Source organism: Oncorhynchus tshawytscha, linkage group LG15 (genome assembly GCF_018296145.1).
Source record: "Oncorhynchus tshawytscha isolate Ot180627B linkage group LG15, Otsh_v2.0, whole genome shotgun sequence".
NCBI lineage: Eukaryota > Metazoa > Chordata > Actinopteri > Salmoniformes > Salmonidae > Oncorhynchus > Oncorhynchus tshawytscha.
In genome coordinates, this window is record NC_056443.1 from 15,548,825 (window position 1) to 15,573,910 (window position 25,086).

Below are 25,086 nucleotides of genomic sequence, written 5' to 3' on the forward strand. Positions count from 1 at the left end.
ACCGCATGATGACGAGTTTCTCACACGACTGGCCTATCTGGGTGATGTTTCTTCTCGCCTGAATGATCTGAATCTAGGATCACAGGGACTCTCCGCAACTATATTCAATGTGCAGGACAAAATTGAGGCTATGATTAAGAAGTTGGAGCTCTTCTCTGTCTTTATCAAGGACAACACACAGGACTTTCCATCATTGTATGATTTTTTTGTGTGAACACAAGCTTATGGACAATGTCAAATGTGATACAGCGAAGCACCTGAGTGAATTGGGTGTGCAATTATGCAGGTACTTTCCCAAAACGGATGACAGAAACAACTGGATTCGTTATCCCTTTCATGTCCTGCCTCCAGTCCACTTACCGATATCTGAACAAAAGAGCCTCATCGAAATTGCAACAAGCGGTTCTGTGAAAATTGAATTTAATCAGAAGCCAATGAAGCCACCTATTTCTGGATTGGGCTGCACTCAGAGTATCCTGCCTTTTGAAATCGCGCTGTTAAGACACTGATGCCCTTTGCAACCACGTACCTATGTGAGAGTGGATTCCCTCACCAGCATGAAAACTAAATACAGGCACAGACTGTGTAGAAAATTATCTCCAATAGAACCCAATATTGCAGAGTTATGTGCATCCTTTCAAGCACACCCTTCTCATTAACCTGTTGTTATTCACAATTTTCAATTAACAAATAAGGTTTTATATGTAAAAGAGCAAAATTATTGATTTTTATGATATGATTATTTATGCCCTGTTCCTAAAAAGAGCTCTTTGTCACTTCCCACGAGCTAGGTTGTGACAAAAACTCACACTCATTCTTATGTTTAATAAATGTATCACATAGTGTGTGTGTGGCAGGCAAAAAACAAAATTTGAGAGTGCGCTGACCCTGGTGCTAGAGGGGGTATGCAGCTGGAGGTTGAATGTTTGAAGGGGTACGGGGACTATAAAAAGTTTGGGAACCACTGTTCTGTAACACACAAAAATGGCGTATTCACATAACCAACATGCTACAAAGTAAATAAATTGTATTTGCTGGACTGAATATGTATGTAATAAACGTACAGCTCCAATGTGTGTGTGTGTGTGTGTGTGTTGTATCTAAGCCTATAGGTCCATGTTCATAACTGTTGTCAGATTGTGTGTTGGGAAACCTTGAGTGTGTGTGTGTTGTACTACACTGTATGAAACAGAACAACAATGATATATCAACCCAAAGAGGAACATGCTGGGGAACAATGTATCTATAACATATTCTCTTCTTTACGGTTGCAAAATTAGTTATTTTCCCAAATTCTCAGGTTTTCAAAAAAATACATATTGGGGTCCTGTGTGGCACAGTTGGTATAACATTGACGACCAGGTTGACATGAATCTTGTCCTGGAGGCAGAACTGAGCGATTTCCCCTTAGGCCAGCTGCAAAGTCAAAATTGGCTAGATTGTAAAAATGCATGAAAACTAAAATGAGCTTTGGTGTCTTAATTTAAGGTTGTATGACTTTGTGGCTGTGCCAGCTAGTGTCTGCTAAATGGCCTTGTGTATTAGGATTCACGGGTTTCCTGCTTATTCCCTTCTAATTCTAGCAATCTTCCAACATTTTGGGAAAGTTATCGGAATTAACTTAACTGGCAGATGGCTTGGTACCGTTAGTGGGGTGTAGTGTTTTTTGGGGTCTCCTTACGATATTTTTGCAACTAGTAGGAGTGTCTATATGTGTGAGCGAGGGTCCAGTGAGCAAACTTGATCAAAGTAAAAAAATGTTGGAAGTGACAGGATTAAAACAGCAACCAAACAAATAAAGACAGCTGTCACACTTGTGAAAAAAACTAACAATTTATGGTTCACTTGGTGTCTCCACCCTCTCCCTCAAGTTTACACAGTATAAGAACTATACAGATGGAGGCTCTTAATTTGCGGGTGCAGGAAATTTCTAAATTGTTGTGTATTTGAGGTTTAAAAAGACTTCTGAAGTTTGTAATTTCCCCCGCAAAACCCCCCACAAAAATGTCCAAGAATTATAATATAATTAGAATAATTCACATTTACTGTTGCTGCAGGATTATGTTCCTGCATTATGGATCAAATTAAGATCCTACACCTGTACATACACTATAAACACAGATACAACCCACCACAGATTCTTGGAAGAGGTGGTTAATCGTCACCCAGTTTTGTGTGTTATGTGTGTGCGTGTGTATGTGTAAGAGAGAGAGTGTGGGCGTGTGGGTTGCATGTTCTGCGGAGTCCCTATCATGTGTATATTTATGCATTTGAATGTGTTGCGTGTTCTGCGGAGTCCCTATCATGTGAATATCTATGCATTTGAATGTGTTGCGTGTTCTGCGGAGTTCCTCTTGTGTGTCTGTGTGTTTGTGTGTTTTTCTGCATGTGTCTCGTGTTCCGCGGCGTCCCTCTCGTGTGTCTGACTGTGTGTGTGGGTGTATTTCGTGTTCCTCTTTGAGAGAGAGAAAGTGTTTGTGTGTGTTGCATGTTTCTCTGTAAAACAAAGAATACAAAGCTGGCAGGCGCGCCCCCAAACAAACCCTACTGTATGTTTGTTTAACCTTTCCTCCGAGACAACCACGGAGCCAATGAACACTGAAGACACACACACACACACACACACACACACACACACACACACACACACACACACACACACACACACACACACACACACAGCCTCCGCTTGTGCACTGACAATTACCAGACGACAAAGGTGTGTGTGTGTGTCTCAGAGAGAGAAGTGAAGTGTGTCTGTAGGGCAGGGAACCATGATGTACTGTGTATGGTTTGTGTTTAGATTAAAGTGTGTTTACTTTCTGCCAATTGTTGCTGACTGGCATGGACTTAAAGTAGGTCCGACAGTGTGTGTGTGTGTGTGTGTGTGTGTGTATGTGTTTCCCGGCGTCAGTATGCTGTTCCACAGGTTACACTGGACAGACAGGTGGAGACCAGAGAGATTCCAGAGAGAGAGATTCCAGAGAGAGAGAGATAAGAGAGAAAGAAAGAGAGCAAGAGACAACGTTTACTTAAGAGACTGGTAGGGCCATATACCCCTCTTTCGCTCTCTCTGTCCTTTCTTTGTACTGTCTGTTCCATTCCTCTGCCCTTTCCTTATCCTCCTCTTCTTCTCCTTTATTCAATCCATAACTGTGTTCAACAGTGTCCAATGTCGTTTAAACAACAACAAAGAGTCCTCTTCCAAACTGTCTTACATCCAAAGTTTAAAAGTCCTCAACAAAGCAGCGAGCAAAAGTCATCCACTCTTCTTCTTTCTCTAAATGGTCTTGTATACAACATATTAGTATTTGTTCTAATTTCCCAAACCGCCGAATGTCCAGTTAGAACCTTTGGAACAGACAGTCAACTTCACAGAAATAGAATGATTAGAATATAACTCATTCTAGTTCTGTGCTCAACTCCTTTCTATACAGTCAGTATGTAATGTGTGTATAAATGGCACAGATACAGCGAGCATACTGCACCACTCTTGGCTATCACATACATTTCTTTTTTTCTGCTACCATTCTGTTCCATAGTTCCACATTATATGATGTGAATTATAAATGAATACATTCTTCTGTCTTTTGATCCTCTGTGTCCATCCAATGTTTTGAGGTTCATAACTCCCTCCTTCACATGTAGAATCTACAGATCTATTTACAATTCACTTTGGAAAGAATGGGGGAGTTAGTCCTTGGGGTCTCACCCTTCCCTCCTCCTCTCCTCTAAATCCCTCCTTTCACCCCCTAATTCCTAACTCTGGCAGTGTCCTCACGCTGCCTCCGTTCCTCACCCTATCCTTTTCATCCCACCCCATACCCTCTTCTGGCAGTGGTCTCCTCTCTCTCTCCTCCATCCATCCATCTTTACAGATCCAAACGGAACACCCCAAAATAACTTGATGACTCCTCTGCATGAACCATGGTGGGGGAAGAGACAGAGACGAAGAGCTCATCCCCGGCCCTCAGCTCAAACAGCCCTCCCTGGTAGACAGAGTGGAGGGCGTACTCCGCCTCTGGGGCCCAACACTTAGTGCCTACGCCCTTCAACAACTGGATGGGCCGCAGGTAGGACGTCTTCTTGTAGACACACTGGACCAGCTGGTGACTGGCTGTTGGCTGGTCCCCTTCACTGGGCGACGGGTAGCGGAAGTAGACCTAGGGATGAGGGCGGGATGTAGGGAGAGAGATATACATATTACTCAACGTGATAAAATGCATTATGATATGATTATAATGCAGTAGAAGACTTGTCTTAAGCATGCATCACCACTTAATAATGTCTTATTATCATCGCATATGATGCTCACTATATTTAAAAAAACTTTTGAGTCTCATACTTGTTCCCACAATTGCAAAAGTATTCATCCCCCTTGGTGTTTTTCCTACTTTGTTGCAATACAACCTGTAATTTAATTGGATTTTTTTTGGGATTTCATGTAATGGACATACACAAAATACTCAAAATACAATTGGTGAAGTGAAATTAATGTGAAATCACCCCCTTTGTTATCAGACCCATAAGTATGATCTGGTGCAACCAATTACCTTCAAAAGTCACATAATTATTTAAATAAAGTCCAGCTGTGTGCAATCTAAGTGTCACATGATCTCAGTATTTATATGCTTGTTCTGAAAGGCCCCAGAGTCTGCAACACTATAAGCAAAGGACACCACGAAGCAAACGACACCATGAAGACCAAGGAGCTCTCCAAACAGGTCAGGGACAAAGTTGTGGAGAAATACAGATCAGGATTGTGTTATAAAAAAATATCTGAAACTTTGAATATCCCATGGAGCACCATTAAATCCATTATTAAAAAATGGAAAGAATATGGCACCATAACAAACCTGCCAAGAGAGGGCCGCCCACCAAAACTCATTGACCAGGCAAGGAGGGCATTAATCAGAGAGGCAACAAAGAGACCAAAGATAACCCTGAAGGAACTGCAAAGCTCCACAGCGGAGATTGGAGAATCTGTCCATAGGACCATTTTAAGCCATACACTTCACAGAGCTGGGCTTTACAGAAGAGTGGCCATAAAAAGGCATTGTTTAAAGAAACACATTGTGTTCACCAAAAGGCATGTGGGAGACTCTCCAAACATATGGAAGAAGGTACTTTTTGTCAGATGAGACTAAAATGTAGTTATTTGACCATCAAGGAAAACGCTGTCTGGAGCAAACCCAACACCTCTTATCACCCAGAGAACCCCATCCCCACAGTGAAGCATGGTGGTGGCAGCATCATGCTGGGGGGGATGTTTTTCCATCGGCAGGGACTGGGAAACTGGTCAGAATTGAAGGAATGATGAATGATGCTAAATACAGGGAAATTCTTGAGGGAAACCTGTTTCAATCTTCCAGAGATTTGAGACTGGGACTGAGGTTCACCTTCCAGCAGGACAATGACCCTAAGCATACTGCTAAAGCAACACTCGAGTAGTTTTAAGGGTAACATTTAAATGTCTTGGAATGGCCTAGTCAAAGCCCAGACTTCAATCCAATTGAGAATCTGTGGTATGACTTAAAGATTGCTGTACACCAGCGGAACCCATGCAACTTGAAGGAGCTGGAGCAGTTTTGCCTTAAAGAATGGGCAAAAATCCCAGTGGCTAGATGTGCCAAGCTTATAGAGACTTACAGCAAAATTACTGCATAAATAGGGGGGATAAATAGTTGTGCACGCTCAAGTTAAGTTTTTGTGTCTTATGACTTGTTTGTTTCACAATAAAAAATATTTTGCATCTTCAAAGTGGTAGGCATGTTGTGTAAATCAAACGATACAACCCCCCCCAAAATCTATTTTAATTCCAGGTTGTAAAGGCAACAAAATAGGAAAAATACCAAGACCACTGTGTGTATTAATACACGTGTGAATTGGAAATGTGTTTTTGCATATCCCAACTCTCCTTGGGACAACCTTGGAGAGCGGGGTCAACGCAAGGGTCAGCCATTATCAATGGCAAACTTGGAGAAATTAGTGCCTTGCTCAAAGATACGTCAGCAGATTTGTCACCTTGTCGGTTTGGGGATTCAAACAAGCTACCTTAACCAGCCCAATGCTCTAAACGCTAGGCTACCTGCCGCCCTTATACAGTATACTTCAATGTCAAATGTGTTTACCTGAGAGTACATGTAGTAACGCCCATCCTGGGGCACACGCAGCCTCCCATCGGCTAAGGTCATGTTGTGAAGGTGGGCTCCGAAGCTCTGATTGGTCCACGAGCGGACTGGGTGGCGACATGATTGGTGGAGGTCGGGCTGGGGGGTGGGATACACGGGAGACCCTGTTGGAGAGAGAGTGCGCAAGAGAGAGAGAGAGCGAGGAAAGGAGAAAAATGGGCAGCAGCGGGCACAGAGAAAGAAACAAAGTGAGGGTGAAAGGGAGGGAGAGGCAGAAAATAAGTGAGTATAGGAGGAGTAACCAAACAGACAAGTAATATTCCTGCAGGAAAATCTATATCAGATAAGTGTGCATGTGTCCCAAATGGCACAATATTCCCTAGTAAGTTCTATTGGCCCTTTATAAGGTACACCTATTTATTAATTTGCCTCCAGAACAGCCTGAATTCTTCATGGCATGGATTCTACAAAGTGTAGTTCAAACGTTACTCAATTGGTATCAAGGGACCTAACATGTCCCAGGAAAACATTCCCCGCACCATTACACCACCGCCACCAGCCTGTACCATTAAAACCAGGCAGGATGGGACCATGAACTCATGCTGCTTACGCCAAATCCTGACTCTGCCATCAGCATGACACAACAGGAACCGGGATTCACCGCCTCCTAAATTGTCTAGCGTTGGTGATCGCGTACCCACTGAAACAGCTTCTTCTTGTTTTTAGCGGATAAAAGTGGAACCCGGGGTGGTCGTCTGCTGTAATATTCCACCCGTGACAAGGACCGACGGAGTTGTGCGTTCCGAGATGCCGTTCTGCAAACCACTGTTGTACTGCACCGTTACTTGCCTGTTTGTGGCCCGCCTGTTAGCTTGCATGATTCATGCCATTCTCCTTCGATCTCTCTCATCAATGAGCTGTTTTCACCAACACGACTGCCACTGACTGGATGTTTTTTTTCCAGACCCCTCGACTTTCCCCAAATTTTATTATGGTACAGCCTTATTATAAAATTGATTCAATTGACCCCCCCCTTATCAATCTGCACACAATAGCCAATAATGAAATAGGGAAAACAGTTTTTATTTTTGCAAATGTATTAAAAATGTAAAACAGAAGTGTCTTATTAATACAAGTATTCCGACCCTTTGCTATGAGACTCGAAATGGAGCTCAGATGCATCCTGTTTCCATTGATCATCCTTGAGATGTTTCTACAACTTGATTGGAGCCCACCTGTGGTAATTAAATTGATTGGACATGAGTTGGAAAGGCACACTCCTGTCTATATAAGGTCCCACAGTTGAGCAAAAACCAAGCCATGATTTCGAAGGAATTGCCCGAAGAGCTTCGAGATAGGATTGTGTTTTTTGTTTGTAGATTGATGAGGGAAATTAAAAAAAAATTTTTTTTTAGAATAAGCCTGTAATGTAACAAAATGTGGAAAAAGGGCTCTGAATACTTTCCGAATGCACTGAATAGGGTGCCAAACTGATTCCTAATGTTCCTATTAGTTAAACCACACAAACGAGCTTGCATGGATGCACACACAAAACACACACACACACACTCATAGCGTTAGGCGATGAGCTAAAACACATAGCCCTTTGAAGTGTGTGTAAGTGTGCATGCACGCCTGCATGCGTGCGTACATGCATGTGTACATTCTTGTAATGTCACCCAGGGCTTCTTGGCTGGTCTGGAATGGACTTCCTTATTGCCTTACAAGAAGAGCCAGGAGTTTTGCCAAGACAGGAGACCTTCCAGATCAGGATAAACTTCTGGCACTCATAAGGAATTAAAGTGACTTATTTCCTTATGAGAAAAGTTGACTCCCTCTTCCTCCTCCCTACTGACTGTTTTTTTATTTTTTTATTGAACCTTTATGTAACTAGGCAAGTCAGTTAAGAACAAATTCTTATTTAAAATGACGGCCTAGGAACAGTGAGTTAACTGCCTTGTTCAGGGGCAGAACGACAGCTTTTTACCTTGTCAGCTCAGGGATTCAGTCTAGAATACTTTCGGTTAATGGCCCAATGCTCTAACCACTAGGCTACCTGCCGCCCCTGTTGACTAACAAAGAGACAGGCCTTGGCCTGGATGGCTAGCAAAGAAAGAGAGAGCGAGAGAGCAGGAGCGAGAGAGAAAGGGGAACCATGCCCTTAGTGCCCTGAAGAGCAGTGGATGCTGCTAAGGGGAGGACGGCTCATAATAATTGCTGGAATGGAGTAAATGGAATGGTACTATATCAACCATGTGTTTGATACCATTCCATTTACTCCATTCCAGACATTATGAGTTGTCCTCCCCTCAGCAGCCTCCACTGCTTTAGAGCTGATGGTAATAACACCAGAAACGCAGGCCAAACCAGACTACAACCTGCTGTAGCATTTCAAATAATTCCCCATAAATAGCATAATATTTGAAAGCATTTTCAAATACTTATTTCAAATGCTATTTCTAAAATACCTGGGTAAATGCTTCGGAGTGTATCTGAGTATTTTCAAATAGTTTCCAATTGCATTTCCAAATATATTAAAATATTAAACTAGTTGTCTTTTCAAACAACAAATATCTAAATTACAAATGTAAAACCTTAAATAGTATTTGAACCCAGGTCTGGTACACACTAGCACAGACAGAGAGACACACACACTCTCACCTTGAGTGCTGCTGTCTCTGAGGGTCAGGTGGGCTGACGGCCGCTGGGGCACAGAGGTAGCGAACTTTGACCCCGAAGTGTTGAAGGTGTGAGGTAACGTTCTCGCTTCTGACAGAGACGCATAAACATGACATCATCATCACCACTCACGAGGTCATGACCGATAAAGACAAAATGTAGTTCCAGATTCAACACCACAATAGGGGGTATACATGTACTGTGTGTATAGATAGATTTGTCATTGTTTTTTAGTCAGACAATAGGTCATGGAGGTAGAGTATGATAGGGGATAGGTATTCGGTTGATAGAGTTTTAATTGTTGTCATTGTTACTGAGTGTCACACAACAGTCATACAGACAGGTACAGTATTTTAGAGATTGACTCACCTTGAAACGTCTGCTTTGAGATTATGTTCTCTGTCACCTATAAAATTAAGATAAAGATGTTGTATGAGAACAGGTGGTATTGGTGCTGGCAGAGACTAGATCAGCATCATTATCTTTATGATAGAAGCTTCCAAAACAACAGGTTACTCAAAGTATAGACATCGAAAGTAAAAAAAAAAAAACACACAACCAACATCATCATTATCGTCATCTTCATCACTATCAGTCACGTGCTGTGGTTTAGTTTCTTCCTTATGCCATTTCTCTGGCATGTACTGTAGTCTTGACTTACTCAAAGTTAAGACACTAATACAGTCAAGCTTTCATTAAATAACACACTCCATCTCGCTCTCTTTCACTCCTTCTCAAATCCCTTACTCCTTTGACGGTGGTTTGGTGGGTACGTGGGAAAGATAAACAAACAAAATAAAAAGATATCACTTATTTGTTGGGCAGAGTGTTTGTGGGTTAGATTCAAGATGCATTGCTTAAGTTCTGCTATGGGCATATAGACATTGTAGGAAAACGTATCAGGAAAGCCAATGTGATGGTATTTACACAATGACAGTAGGCAGAGGAAAGACAGATATAGACATTGTAGGAAAACATATCAGGAAAGCCAATGTGATGGTATTTACACAATGACAGTAGGCAGAGGAAAGACGGATATAGACATTGTAGGAAAACGTATCAGGAAAGCCAATGTGATGGTATTTACACAATGACTGTAGGCAGAGGAAAGACGGATATAGACATTGTAGGAGAACATAGCAGGAAAGCCAGTGTGATGGTATTTACACAATGACAGTAGGCAGAGGAAAGACGGATATAGACATTGTAGGAGAACATAGCAGGAAAGCCAGTGTGATGGTATTTACACAATACATGCTGACAATTGGCAGCAACAACCAGTGATATTTCAAACTGTACTCTGTACTTTGTGTACAGTATGTGTACATAGCCTTGTTATTGTGTTACTACATTTTTACTTTAGTTTATTTGGTAAATATTTTCTTAACTCTTCTTGAACTGCACTGTTGGTTAAGCGCTTGTAAGCAAGCATTTCAAGGTAAGTTCGGTGCAGTTGACAAATAAAGTTTGAGTTGATTTGTTGTTGATAGAAAGACCCTGTTCTCTGTCTGTCCGTCTATGTACACTACCATTCAAACGTTTTGGGTCACTTAGAAATGTCTTTGTTTTTGAAATACATTTTTTTTTGTCCATTTAAATAACATCAAATTGATCAGAAATACAGTGCAGACATTTTTAATGTTGTAAATGACTTTTGTAGCTGGAAACGGCAGATTTTTTTATGGAATATCTACGTAGGCGCACAGAGGCCCATTATCAGAAACCACCACCCCTGTGTTCCAATGGCACGTTGTGTTAGCTAATCCAAGTGTATCATTTTAAAAGGATAATTGATCATTAGAAAACCCTTTTGCAATTGTTAGCACAGCTGAAAACTGTTGTTCTGATTCAAGAAGCAATACAACTGGCATTCTTTAGACTGGTTGAGTATCTGGAGCATCAGCATTTGAGGATTCGATTACAGGCTTAAAATGTCTAGAAACAAAAAATCTCTTCTGAAACTCGTCAGTCTTTTCTTGTTCTGAGAAATGAAGGCTACTCCATGCGGGAAATTGCCTAGAAACTGAAGATCTCATACAATACTGTGCACTGCTCCCTTCACAGAACAGCGCAAACTGGCCCTAACCAGAATACAAAGAGGAGTAGGAGGCCACGGTGCACAACTGAGTAAGAGGACAAGTACATTAGAGTGTCTAGTTTGAGAAAGAGACGCCTCACAAGTCCTCAACTGGCAGCTTCATTAAATAGAACGCGCAAAACACCAGTCTCAACGTCAACAGTGAAGAGGTGACTCGGGGATACTGGCCTTCTAGGCAGAATTCATCTATCCAGTGTCTGTGTTCTTTTGCCCATCTTTTCTCTTTATTGGCCAGTCTGAGATATGGCTTTTTCTTTGCAACTCTGCCTAGAAGGCCAGTATCCATGAGTCGCCTCTTCACTGTTGACGTTGAGACTGGTGTTTTGCGGGTAGAACAAACAGGACAATGACCCCAAGCATATAACCAAAGTGATGTTGGAATGGCTTCAGAACAATGTGATAGTTCCATGAAACATGGGACCAACACTTCACATGTTGCGTTTATATTTTTCTTCAGCGTATGTTGGTTCAGCTATATGCCCAAATGTTGACCGAACTCACAATCCTATTGCAACTGGTTACCTTACAGTTGTACGTTGAATCAACTTCAAAGCTATCTTGTTGAGAAAACTCACAATCCTATTGCTGCTGGTTGCTTTACAATTGTACATTGATAACATCTTATTTTACAGTGCATGCACACATACACAAAACACACACGCACCAGACAATTGCTTTCACACTGCAGTTTTGGTTTATAGCACGAAGAGCTGTGTTCTAAATGTGACCAGGGTTAAAGTTTGAGCACCGACTGCAACCATAACAGTAAAACCACCAGCTGCAATAACAACAAACAAACTAAGTCTTCAACCTTTCACCCTTTTTACAGAGGCCCTAGTACAGTACAGACCCTGTAGAGAAAGAACTGAGACACAGGGTCCTGATTCACTTAAATGGATAGTGCAGATTTTCAGATGAACTCGGATACCATTTTTATATCTCTGCAGCATAAAGGAAGTTAAACGTAGTTTCGCGAGCCAATGCTAACTAGAGTTAGCGCAATGACTGGAGATCTCTGGATGCAGAGACCTAGAAATGGTATCCACAAGTTCATCTGACTAGGGAAGTAGACAGAGGGCTTAATTTCCAAAATCTTGACCTATCCCTTTAAAGTTCTTAAGAACGCATTTGAAAAAGTTCTTAAGATGATTCTGCACAGAGCCTTATTGGGGCCAGTAATCAATGCGACTAAAACTAGGAGTGCTGATCGAGGATCAATCCCACCCCCCCATGTAATCTTATTAATTACGATCTATGAAGGCCAAACTGATCCTTGATCAGCAGAACTACACTGTCATGCTTTGTGAATATGGCCACTGATATCAGAAAGAGCTGATAAACAGGGTCTTGATTCACTAAACATTTTTAAGGAGTAATTTGAGAAAGTTCTTACGATTTTGCAGATTTGCATGTACCTCAAAACTTCCTTAAGAACTTATTTGCGTTTTTGTTGTTATGAAGCTTCTTGGATTTTTTTCTCTAGAAGGTTTTACTGAATCCATGCCCTCGTTATTTACTGGAAAAGCTAGTGAAAAGTGAAGAAGGAAAGAGGGAAAACAATGGGAGAGGGAAAGACAAGTATGCACATGAACAAGTATTAGGACTACTCTGGGAGCTTAGCAGAAGATGGAAACCCAATCCCTTAATATGTGTGTGTGGTGCAGGTCTGGGCCAGTCTAAACTCTCCATAGCTCTGTGGCACAGAAAGGGAAACTTATCTTGCCATAATCTACTCAAAAAAGTTTGTTTCTCAGTTCCTTCTGCAGGGCTGATGATAAATATGTAACTTATATCTCATTTAAGAGGCAGATATAGAAATATGATAGATAGAATGAACATTGTCTGAGTGATATACAGATCTAGATCTATGGTACGGACAGGGAACCTTATCTAGGTCTGATCTAATCTAAGAAGTTACTGTTTTTCCCTTCTTTCAGCAGGAGTTAACAGTAATAAGTAACTTATACCTCCTTTAAGACACAGTTCTAGAAATACAGTAGACTGTCACAGTCTGAGTGATATACAGATCTGAGCTAGTGGTCTTACAGTGGGTGAATCTTATCTAGTACTAATATACTCTAAGAAGTTACAGTTTCTGTATTTCAGCAGGGTCAATAATGTAATAAGTAATTTATACCCTCCTATAGGTATAGAATAGAAATCTAGTAGATTGTATTTGTATTTATTATGGATTCCCATGCTGCCAAGGCAGCAGCTACTCTTACTTGGGTCTGGCAAAATTAAGGCAATTATACAATTTTAAAATCATTAAATACATTCAGAACAGATTTCACAACACACAAAGTGTGTTTCCTCTGGCCCCTACTCCAGTATCACATATCTACAACACAAAATCCATGTGTTCTTGTGTATAGTGCGTCTGTTATCATGTTGCTTCACAGTCCCTGCTGTTCAATAAGGTGTATTTTTATCTGTTTAAAAACAAATCTGATTCTACTGCTTGCATGAGTTACTTGATGTGGAAAAGAGTTCCATGTAGTCATGGCTATATGGAATACTGTGCTCCTCCCATAGTTTGTTCTGGACTGTGAAGAGACCTCTGGTGGCATGTCTTGTGGGGTATGCATGGGTGTCTGAGCTGTGTGCCAGTGGTTTAAAATGACAGCTCGGTGATTTCAATACCTCTCACAAATACAAGCAGTGATAAAGTCAATCTCTCCTCCACTTTGAGCCAGGAGAGATTGACGTGCATATTACAAATGTTTGCTCTCTGTGTACATCCAAGGGCCATCTGAGCCAATTGTAATTTTTTTAAGTCCCTCCTTGTGGCACCTTTTATTTAAAAAAAATTCACCTTTATTTAACCAGGTAGGCAAATTGAGAACAAGTTCTCATTTACAACCGCGACCTGGCCAAGACAAAGCAAAGCATTGCGACAAAAACAACACAGAGTTACACACGGGATAAAAAAATGTACAGTTAATAACACGATAGAAAAATCTTTATACAGTGTGTGCAAATTAAGTAAAGAGGTAAGGTAATAAATAGGCCAAAAGTGTCAAAGTAATTACAATTTAGTAATTTACACTGGAGTGATATGTGCAGATGAGGATATGCACTTAGAAATACTGGTGTGCAAATGAGCAGAAAAACAAACAAATATGGGGATGAGGTAGGTAGTTGGTTGGATAGGCTATTTACAGATGGTCTGTGTACAGCTGCCGCGATCGGTAAGCTGGTCTGACAGCTGACGCTTAAAGTTAGGGAGGGAGAAATAAGCCTCCAACATCAGTGATTTTTGCAATTCATTTCAGTCATTGGCAGAAGAGAACTGGAAGGAAAGGTGGCCAAAGAGTTGTTGGCTTTGGGGATGACCAGTGAAATATACCTGCTGGAGGGCATGCTACAGGTGGGTGTTGCTATGGTGACCAGTGAGCTGAGATAAGACGGAGCATTACCTAGCAAAGACTTATAGATGACTTGAAGCCAGTGGGATTGGCAACAAATATGCAGCGAGAAGTCAAGGATCGGTAGGATAGTCAGTTTTACGGGGTTATGTTAGGCAGCATGAGTGAAGGAGGCTTTGTTGCGAAATAGGAAGTCGATTGAGATTTGACTTTGGATTGGAGATGCTTAATGTGAGTCTGGAAGGAGCGTTTACAGTCTAGCCAGATACCTAGGTATTTATAGTTGTCCACATATTCAAAGTCAGATCCGTCCAGAGTAGTGATGCCAGTCGGGCAGGAGGGGTGCGGGCAGCGACTGGTTGAAGAGCATGCATTTAGTTTTACTAGCATTTAAGAGCAGTTGGAGGCCACGGAAGGACTGTTCTATGGCATTGAACCTCATCTGGAGGTTTGTTAACACAGTGTCCATAGAAGGGCCAGAAGTATACAGAATGGTGTCTGCATAGAGGTGAATCAAAGAATCTCCAGCAGCCAGAGCATCCTTGATGTATACAGAGAAGAGTGTTGGCCCGAGAATTGAACCCTGTGGTACCCCCATAGAGACGGCCAGAGGTCCGGACAACAGGCCCTCCGATTCGACACACTGAACTCTATCTGAGAAGTAGTTAGTGAACCAGGCAAGGCAGTCATTTCAGAAACCAAGGCTGTTGAGTGTGCCGATAAGAATGTGGTGATTGACAGAGTCGAAGGCCTTGACCAGGTCGATGAAGACAGCTGCACAGACCTGTATTTTATCGAAGGAGGTTATGATATCGTTTAGGACCTTGAGCGTGGCTGAGGTGCACCCGTGACCAGTTCGGAAACCAGATTGCATAGCAGAGAAGGTACGGTGGGATTCGAAATGGTCAGTGATCTGTTTGTTCACTTGGCTTTCGAAGACTTTATAAAGGCAGGGCAGGAAGGATATAGGTATGTAACAGTTTGGGTCTAGAGTGTCTCCTCCTTTGAAGAGGGGGATGGCCGCGGCCGCTTTCCAATCTTTAGGAATCTCAGATGATACGAAAGAGAGGTTGAACAGACTAGTAATAGGGGTTGCAACAATGGCGATTGATCATTTTAGGAAGAGAGGGTACAGATTGTCTAGCCCAGCTGATTTGTAGGGATCCAGATTTTGCATCTCTTTCAGAACATCAGCTGTCTGGATTTGGGTGAAGGAGAAGCCAGGGGGCTTGGGCCAGTTGCTGAGAGGGGTGCGGAGCTGTTGGCCAGAGTTGGAGTAGCCAGGTGGAAAGCATGGCCAGCCGTAGAGAAATGCTTATTGAAATTCTCGATTATCGTGGATTAATCAGTGGTGACCGTGTTTCCTAGTCTCAGTGCAGTGGGAAGCTGGGAGGAGGTACTCTTATTCTCCATTGACTTTACAGTGTCCAAAAACATTTTGGAATTAGTGCTGCAGGATGCACATTTCTGTTTGAAAAAGCTAGCCTTTGCTATCCTAACTGACTGTGTGTATTGGTTTCTGACTTCCCTGAAAAGTTGCATATCGCTGGGACTATTCGAAGCTAGTGCAGTACACCACAGGGTGTTTTTGTGCTGGTCAAGGGTAGTCAAGTCTGGAGTGAACCAAGTGCTATATCTGTTCTTAGTTCTACATTTTTTAAAAGGGGCATGCTTATTTCTGATGGTGAGGAAAGCACTTTTAAAGAAGAACCAGGCAGCCTATACTGACGGGGTGAGGTCAATATCCTTCCAGGAGACCCGGGCTAGGTCGATTAGAAAGGCCTGCTCGCAGAAGTGTTTTAGGGAGCATTTGACAGTGATGAGGGATGGTCGTTTGACTGCGGACCCATAAAGGACGCAGGCAATGAGATAGTGATCCTGGTTGAAAACAGCAGAGGTGTATTTAGAGGGAAAGTTGGTCAGGATGATATCTATGAGGGTGCCCATGTTTACGGATTTGGGGTTGTACCTGGTAGGTTCCTTGATAATTTGTGTGAAATTGAGGGCATCTAGCTTAGATTGTAGGATGGCCGGGGTGTTAAGCATATCCCAATTTAGGTCACGTAGCAGTATGAACTCTGACGATAGATGGGGGGGCAATCAATTCACATATGGTGTCCAGGGCACAGCTGGGAGCTGAGGGGGGTCTATAACAAGCGGCAACAGGGAGGGACTTATTTCTGGAGAGATGGATCTTTAAAAGTAGAAGCTCGAACTGTTTGGGCATAGACCTGGATAGTATGACAGAACTCTGCAGGCTCTCTCTACAGTAGATTGCAATTCGCCCCTTTAGCAGTTCTGTCTTGACGGAAAATGTAATTGGGATGGACATTTTTTGGTGGCCTTCCTAAGCCAGGATTTTGACACGGCTAAGACATCAGGGTTGGTGGAGTGTGCTAAAGCAGCGAATAAAGCAAACTTAGGGATGATGCTTCTGATGTTAACATGCATGAACCCAAAGCTTTTACGTTTGCAGAAGTAAACAAATGAGAGCGTCCGGGGAGACACAGGGCCTGGGTTAACCTCTACATCACCAGAAGAACAGAGGAGGAGTAGGATGAGGGTACGGCTAAAGGCTATAAGAACTGGTCGTCTAGTGCTTTGGGAACAGAGAATAAAAGGAGCAGATTTCTGGGCGTGGTAGGATAGATTCAGGGCATAGTGTATAGAGAAGGGTATGGTAGGGTGCGAGTACAGTGGGGGTAAACCTAGGCATTGAGTGACGATGAGAGGTTGCATCTCTGGAGGCTCCAGTTAAGCTACAGTACAGTAGTCCAGTTGTGCTAGGGCATGTAGGACCTGCCTTGTCGATAGTGCTATTAAGAAGGTACATCGATGGAACAGTAGTGGAGAGGGTAGTATTTTAAGTTCCTCGGCGTACACATCACAGACAAACTGAATTGGTCCACCCACACAGACAGCATCGTGAAGAAGGCGCAGCAGCGCCTCTTCAACCTCAGGAGGCTGAAGAAATTCGGCTTGTCACCAAAAGCACTCAAACTTCTACAGATGCACAATCGAGAGCATCCTGTCGGGCTGTATCACCGCCTGGTACGGCAACTGCTCCGCCCACAACCGTAAGGCTCTCCAGAGGGTAGTGAGGTCTGCACAACGCATCACCGGGGGCAAACTACCTGCCCTCCAGGACACCTACACAACCCGATGTCACAGGAAGGCCATTAAGATCATCAAGGACAACAACCACCCGAGCCACTGCCTGTTCACCCCGCTATCATCCAGAAGGCGAGGTCTGTACAGGTGCATCAAAGCTGGGACCGAGAGACTGAAAAACAGCTTCTATCTCAAGGCCATCAGACTGTTAAACAGCCACCACTAACATTGAGTGGCTGCTGCCAACACACTGACACTGACTCAACTCCAGCCACTTTAATAATGGGAATTGATGGGAAATGATGTAAAATATATCACTAGCCACTTTAAACAATGCTACCTAATATAATGTTACATACCCTACATTATTCATCTCATATACATACGTATATACTGTACTCTATATCATCTACTGCATCCTTATGTAATACATGTATCACTAGCCACTTTAACTATGCCACTTTGTTTACATACTCATCTCATATGTATATACTGTACTCGATACCATCTACTGTATCTTGCCTATGCTGCTCTGTACCATCACTCATTCATATATCTTTATGTACATATTCTTTATCCCCTTACACTGTGTATAAGACAGTAGTTTTGAAATTGTTAGTTAGATTACTTGTTGGTTATTACTGCATTGTCGGAACTACAAAGCACAAGCATTTCGCTACACTCGCATTAACATCTGCTAACCATGTGTATGTGACAAATAAAATTTGATTTGATTTGATTTATTCTGGACAGACTTCTCCCCATCTTAGTTACTGTTATATCAATATGTTGTGACCATGCCATCTCAACTTGCTCAATTTCCACATGATTTATTAAGAGATTTAGGGTTTTGTGAATGATTTGTCCCACATACAATGCTTTTAGTTTTTGAAATATTTAGGACTAACATTCCTTGCCACCCATTCTGAAACTAACTGCAGCTCTTTGTTAAGTGTTGCAGTCATTTCAGTCGCTGTAGTAGCTGATGTGTATAGTCATCCTCATACATAGACACACTGGCATCACTCAAAGTGGCATGTTGTTTGTAAAAATTGAGTTCGATCCTTTCAAAACAACCACCTTGTTCACAAACACAGAATCATTCACAGCCTAAAATATCTCAAATCCATTCTATAATTGTTTCTATGATCTCAGACAAACAACATGGCATCGACCTCTATTGTGACTTTTTCTCTGTAGGGCACTGTGGAACAACCACAGACATAGATTTCATGCCAGACATCCAATCTCATGATAACCCCCATACTGGAGTTTCCAGTCCTTTATATGCTTCACCTGCATTCATGGGCCAGGGAGGGGCAAGACGGTGTTGAAGCCCTCTTTAGAATAGGCATAGCACCTCCATTAGCACCAGCAAAAAGTATTTTATTAGTACCTGCACGCACACCTTATAACACCTAAGAATTTAGACGTTTGTTCAACCAGTTGCCTTGATCCGTTGGTTTCATTTCACTAGAAACCCTCTGAGCATAGAAATGTGTCTGGACTGGTAGAATATGAAAGCAATGCATTTAAACTTCAAAAGATTAGCATTCTCATGTCTGAACTGATCTCCAATGTTGTTATAAATGCTTAAATTGAATTAAATCTATCAAGAGTATTTTCCCTCTAGCATGGGTAGTAAACATAACACATCCTACCCTACATTGTTTGTATTTATTGGAGGTATTGCCTAAGAAACAGACAACTCTTCGTCTACATTATTCAGTTATATCATATTGGCACACACACGTTTACCTGTCCAGCAACCAGACTTGAATTATCAGGCTTATATCATTCACAAATGGGGAGTTTGTACTGCTCTGTGGATGAATGATGCCACACACACACCTCTATGTAATCCCTGGATGAACCGCTCCATATTGTCATGCCCTGGCCATAGAGAGGCTCTTTATTCTCTATGTTGGTTAGGCCAGGGTGTGACTAGGGTGTGTCCTTTTCTATGTCCTTTTTTCTATGTTTTGTATTTCTATGTCTTGGCCTGGTATGGTTCTCAATCAGCTGTCTTTCATTGTCTCTGATTGAGAACCATACTTAGGTACCCTTTTCCCTTTTCCCCCCACCAGTTTTTTTGGGAAGTTAATTTTGTCTTTGTTCAGGGCACATAGCCCAAAGCTTCACAGTTTGGTTTTGTTCTTTGTTTTGTCGGCGTCATTTTTAAATAAAGAAAATGTATGCTTACCATGCTGCACCTTGGTCCAGTCCTTCAGCCAGCCGTGACACATATAAACACAATCCATTAAAAGACGTACCTTAATCAAAAGTGGTGCTTTACAAAGGGAATAGGGTGCGATTTGGAACACATCCTATGATAGAAGTTTGTAAATATCTCACCTTATAAAGTTTAGGATTAACTTGTCCAGAGTTTACAGTTTGACAATCTTCTGGTTCTACATGTTATATATGTTTACTATGAATGTCATACACTGAATAATAAGTATACTAGATCAGTGTACCAAATGGCACCCTATTTCCCAATATATTGCACAGTTTTGACCAGAGCCTTATAAGCCTTGGTCAAACGTAGTGCATTAAATAGGGCATAGAGTCCTGTTTACTATGACTGTCATATATTCATGCAGTTTCACATGTGTACTTAGAGGAATAAAAGTTCATATATGCCCATAACGCCACCTATATAACAACATAGGCGGCCTATATATCCTTTAAGTAGGGTTCATACAGACATTGGGAAGTCAAATTCAAGGACTTTTTCAAGCACTTAATTGTAATTTTCAACTACCGAAATGTTATACAATTGTACAATTTATATAATAGTACATAACAGCAAATATAGAACCCCTCCCCCCACAAATCATGTAAAAATAGTTTACTTTAAAAAAATATATATATATATTTAATTTCTAGTCAAATGAAACCAATGGATCAAGGCAAAACAAATTATTTATTTTTTGAACCTTTAATTTAACTAGGCAAGTCAGTTAAGAACAAATTCTCATTTTACAATGACTAAGACACCAACACTTTTTTTAGGCCTTGCCAATGTATTGATATTGTCATTATTATTACATTATAAAATATGTGAGAATAATGTGGACATTGCCTGACTAAATAGATTGGACGCATGCGTGGTCATTTTTCTGTAGCCTATGTGGCCGACGCAGGCACAGATAAGCCATGAATAGCAGTAGCATTAATCTCACCATCACTGTTTTTATAATGAGAAGGTGAGCAAAAAACAGCTTTGTTTTTTAATGGAAGTATTTGTATGAAAAGCCAAGTTGAGGCCAATATTAGATGTTGTCGTCCTCATAATAACCGCACATGGTTTTACCGCAAAAAGAGCAGCACAACACACTTCAATTGAAGTGTCAGGAAACAAACGAAAGTCTCTCACAAAAATCCCGGATAATTATAAAGGAGTAGGAGAACATAAATTGGCTACAATAATTACAATAACTTTTCAAGCACCAAATTGAGTAAAGACGTGATTTTCAAGGTAGGCCTATTCCAGTACTTGATTTTCTGAGCTCCAAATTCAAGTTCAACTAGTCTACTTCAAGCCCCTTGTACTGTTTCAAATCGCTGTCCTATAATAAAAAGCATGAGCTGGCGCACACCCCCCAAAAAGTTGATAGAGGTGCTGACTAATGGCGAGAAAACTGTATGCTATAAAAAGAAAGAAATAGTCACACTATATGCAAGCTCCCAGTTATTTATTGGGTAACCACCAACGTTTCGGCATCACTGTGCCTTCTTTAGGTTGAAGAAGGCACAATGACGAAGAAGGCACAGTGATGCCAAAATGTAATTACTGGAAGCTTTTATGTAGAGTGTGTGACTCTTTTTTTTACTGTTATTGCAAACAGATGATCAACATCAATTCGCTAGGAATATTAGATCCAACGTGGATCCAGGCACAACTGTCTTCAATGGGGTACCGAATGAGACACCAAGATATTCTGAACATTAATCGTGAACACCTTTTTTCCAGCACTTGGCCTGTTGGTTGCATCGCAGGCACTATCACAACCGCTGTTGTTCACTTGACTGTCATTTGGAAAATTCCTTCCTGGATCAGATGATGTGTGAAAATATCATGGCGTAACTAATCAGCTGGACACCAAATGGCATCCAACAAGTAGTATGTATAATTATTGAAGAACCACGTTAACGACAGTATCGATTTAGGTTTTACGTATCAAGGTATGGTGACTCGGTTTGAAGCATTCGATTTTGAAATGCATACATTGTTTTGGATTTGTGTGCCCATGAAAACAGTTTTCGCCCAATAACATAAGGAGACACGAAATGATATGTAGTTTCACTGCATTTCTGGAATTTCTACGCAAAAAAAAACTGTAGGACAGCTAGATCTTCTCTATTCTTACATAGTTTAAGTTTAATGGCTAATTTAAATTGCTTAAAATTGCTTAAACATGCTTAATATATGATATAGTAAGTAATTGCCATAAATGCAAGGACAGAAAAGTAATGTTTTATGTCACACGATTTTGGACAAATCCGTCAAGACACCAACCATGATAAAGGGTTAAACATAGGTTTTTAAATCAACTTGTGAATTTTATTGAAAATAGCAATGATCCATCCTTATATCTTCACGTAATGACATGAAAACAATTGGCAGATTACTATCAATGACTTACCAGCAGCTGTAACAAGTTGTCCAGTGTAGGGAATCCTCACGGGCACACTAGTTTATAGAAAGACCCATGTAAACTGAGTGCGCAAATCATTATGAACACCTGCTCTTTCCATGACATAGCTTTTACCTGGATTCACCTGGTCAATCTATAATCCTTTATTGATGTCACTTGTTAAATCCACTTCAAATCAGTGTAAATGAAGGTGAGGAGACAGGTTAAAGAAAGCTTTTTAAGCCTTGAGACAATTGAGACATGGATTGTTAATGTGTGACATTCAGAGGGTGAATGGACAAGACAAAATATTTAAGTACCTGGTATGGTATTTATGTGCTTGGTATTATGGGTATGGTAGTAGGTGCCAGGTGTACCGGTTTGTGTCAAAAACTACAACGCTACTGTGTTTTTTACACTCACTGAGTAGATGCAGTGTACTCAGTGTGTGTTCCTACGTGCAATATTCTCTTAGCTCTGTCCTCTCTACTGCACCATAACCTAAGTATGTAACCTGACTCCCAGCCATACCAGCTCTGACTGAGCTGCTGCACATTGTTGGCAGAGAGAGAAAGAGAGGGGGGAGAGAGAGACCAGTTCACAGTAAACAGCAGTACTACCACCCCAAACCCCCCCCCCATACCAACTTGACCTTAGCTACTTTATCAACCAGCCTCCGTCTCTCCCTCTCCCAGTTTCCTCTCCCCGCTTCCTTGTTCTTTCTCTCTGTCCCTATAACTCTACCTTTTTTCACTCTCTCTCTCCCTCAATCGTTCCATTATTTTATTTTCCTTTTCCAAACAGTCTGCTCTGTTCACAGGTTATGGAGCAAGACCCCCGTAGTAGCACGCTCCACTCCAAGATAATATTTTCCCCCTTTATTTCTTCCTCTCTTTTTTCTCCTTTCTTCCCTTTTTTTTAAAACACAAAGGGCAGACAGCCAGACAACTCCAAACTGGGTGGAATGCAAAACCTGACCCAGGACGGAGAGAGGGATGGAGGGAGCAAGGGATGATGGAGGGACAGATGGAGAGCAAGGAGAGGGGTAGACAACTAGACACACAGATGCTTTTCTGTGTTAGTGTTTGTTTTTCTGGTAGAAATTAGACTAAGACTTTTGTGGCCCCCACACCTGGCCGTCATTCGTTATTCATTTTTAAGCCTGTTGAATATAGCCCACTTTGTTGGTACACATCACGTCCCATACCACCTCATCCTCGGGCAGGTGTTGAAGGGAGGGAAGGAAGAAAATAACACAAAGAGCACACATACACCTGTTGTATTCGGCGAAAGGGACAAATAAAAATGTGTTGAGTGTGTGCTCAGATGTGTTAGATGGTTAAACAATGTATCTACAGTAACCAGGATCTAGACCAAATCTATCTACAGTTATTACATATCCCCCTCTATTTACTTCCTTCCCTCCCTTCAACCCATTCCCGAGGACAAGAAACTTCCGAAATTAACCAGCAATTTGTGTGTGTGTGTGTGGGGGGGTTTAAAAAGAAAGGATTGGAATGAGGAAGAGAGGGCGGACAAAACGAGCCACTGAGACTGGGCAGCGGAAGAGGGGATAGTGAGGATTATCTACAACGTTTGGAGGAGGCTAGCCGAGGGGGGGTCACGTATAACACACATGCAAGGAGCAGAGGAGAGATGGATAAATTAACAATTTGGATGACTATGAGTGGAGGAGAGGAAGAGGAGGGGAAATAAAATGATAGAAGAGGTGGATGAATGAGGAATGTAGATGACTATGGGTCAGATGAGCAGTGGAGAGAAGGAGAAAGGAGAGGAGGATGGATGAGATACGAGGATGACTATGGGTCAGATGAGTGGAGAAGAGGGGGAGAAAGGAGAGGGGGATGAATGAGAAGGACTATGAGTGCTGTATGGTCTCCTTGTCTCTAAGGTGTTAATAATAGATTATACCAGCCATGTCTGGTTAAAGCCACATGTGCCTAAGAGATTAGAATGAATGAAGGAACATCAGTGTTCTTTTCAAGTTGACCTGAAATACTTGTTCCCTTCCAAGTTGTTTTATTTCACCTTATTTAACCAGATAGGTCACTTGAGAACAAGTTCTCATTTACAACTGTGACCTGGCCAAGATAAAGCAAAGCAGTGCGACACAAACAACACAGAGTTACACATGGAATAAACAAACTTACAGTCAATAACACAATAGAAGAAATTCAATATACAGTGTGTGCAAATTAGTTAAGGCAATAAATAGGCCGTAGTGGCAAAGTAATTACAATTGAACAATTAAACACTGGAGTGATAGATGTGCAGAAGATGAATGTGCAAGTAGAGATACTGGGGTGCAAAGGAGCAAAAAATAAATAATAATAACAATATGGGGATGGGTAGTTGGATGGGCTATTTACAGATGGGCTCATGTACAGGTGCAGTGATCTGTGAGCTGCTCTGACAGCTGATGCTTAAAGTTAGTGAGGGAGATATGAGTCTCCAGCTTCTGAGATTTTTGCAATTCGTTCCAGTCATTGGCAGCAGAGAACTGGAAGGAAAGGCAGCCAAAGGAGGAATAGGATTTGGGGGTGACCAGTGAAATATACCTGCTGGAGCGCATGCTATGGGTGGGTGCTGCTATGGTGACCAGTGAGCTGACAAGGAGGGGCTTTACCTTTAGCAAATACTTAGATGACCTGGAGACAGTGGGTTTGGCGATGAATATGAAGCGAGGACCAGCCAACGAGAGCATACAGGTTGCAGTGGTGGATAGTGTATGGGGATTTGGTGACAAAACAGATGGCACTGTGATAGACTGCATCCAATTTGCTGAGTAGAGTGTTGGAAGCTATTTTTTAAATACATCGCCGAAGTCAAGGATCAGTAGGATAGTCAGTTTTACGACGGCTGTTTGGCAGCATGAGTGAAGGATGCTTTGTTTGCGAAATAGGAAGCCGATTCTAGATTGGAGATGCATGATGTGAGTCTGGAAGGAGAGTTTACAGTCTAACCAGACACCTAGGTATTTGTATTTGTCCACATTTTCTAAGTCAGAACCGTCCAGAGTTATGATGCTGGACGGGCGC

General features: G+C 41.7%; 1 protein-coding gene across 1 annotated transcript in view; it reads right to left on the reverse strand.

The window, feature by feature from the left end:
- Positions 1-1,814: 1,814 nt before the first annotated feature.
- tnfsf10l (TNF superfamily member 10, like) overlaps positions 1,815-25,086 on the reverse strand; it is a 65,086-nt gene continuing 41,814 nt past the window's right edge. The window contains exons 3-6 of the mRNA XM_024373277.2: positions 9,180-9,216; positions 8,793-8,900; positions 6,132-6,295; positions 1,815-4,163 (exon numbers count right to left, since the gene is read on the reverse strand). Of these exons, the coding sequence (XP_024229045.1) occupies positions 3,873-4,163; positions 6,132-6,295; positions 8,793-8,900; positions 9,180-9,216 (600 nt within the window). The 3' untranslated portion in view covers positions 1,815-3,872. The remainder of the gene's footprint in view (positions 4,164-6,131; positions 6,296-8,792; positions 8,901-9,179; positions 9,217-25,086) is intronic.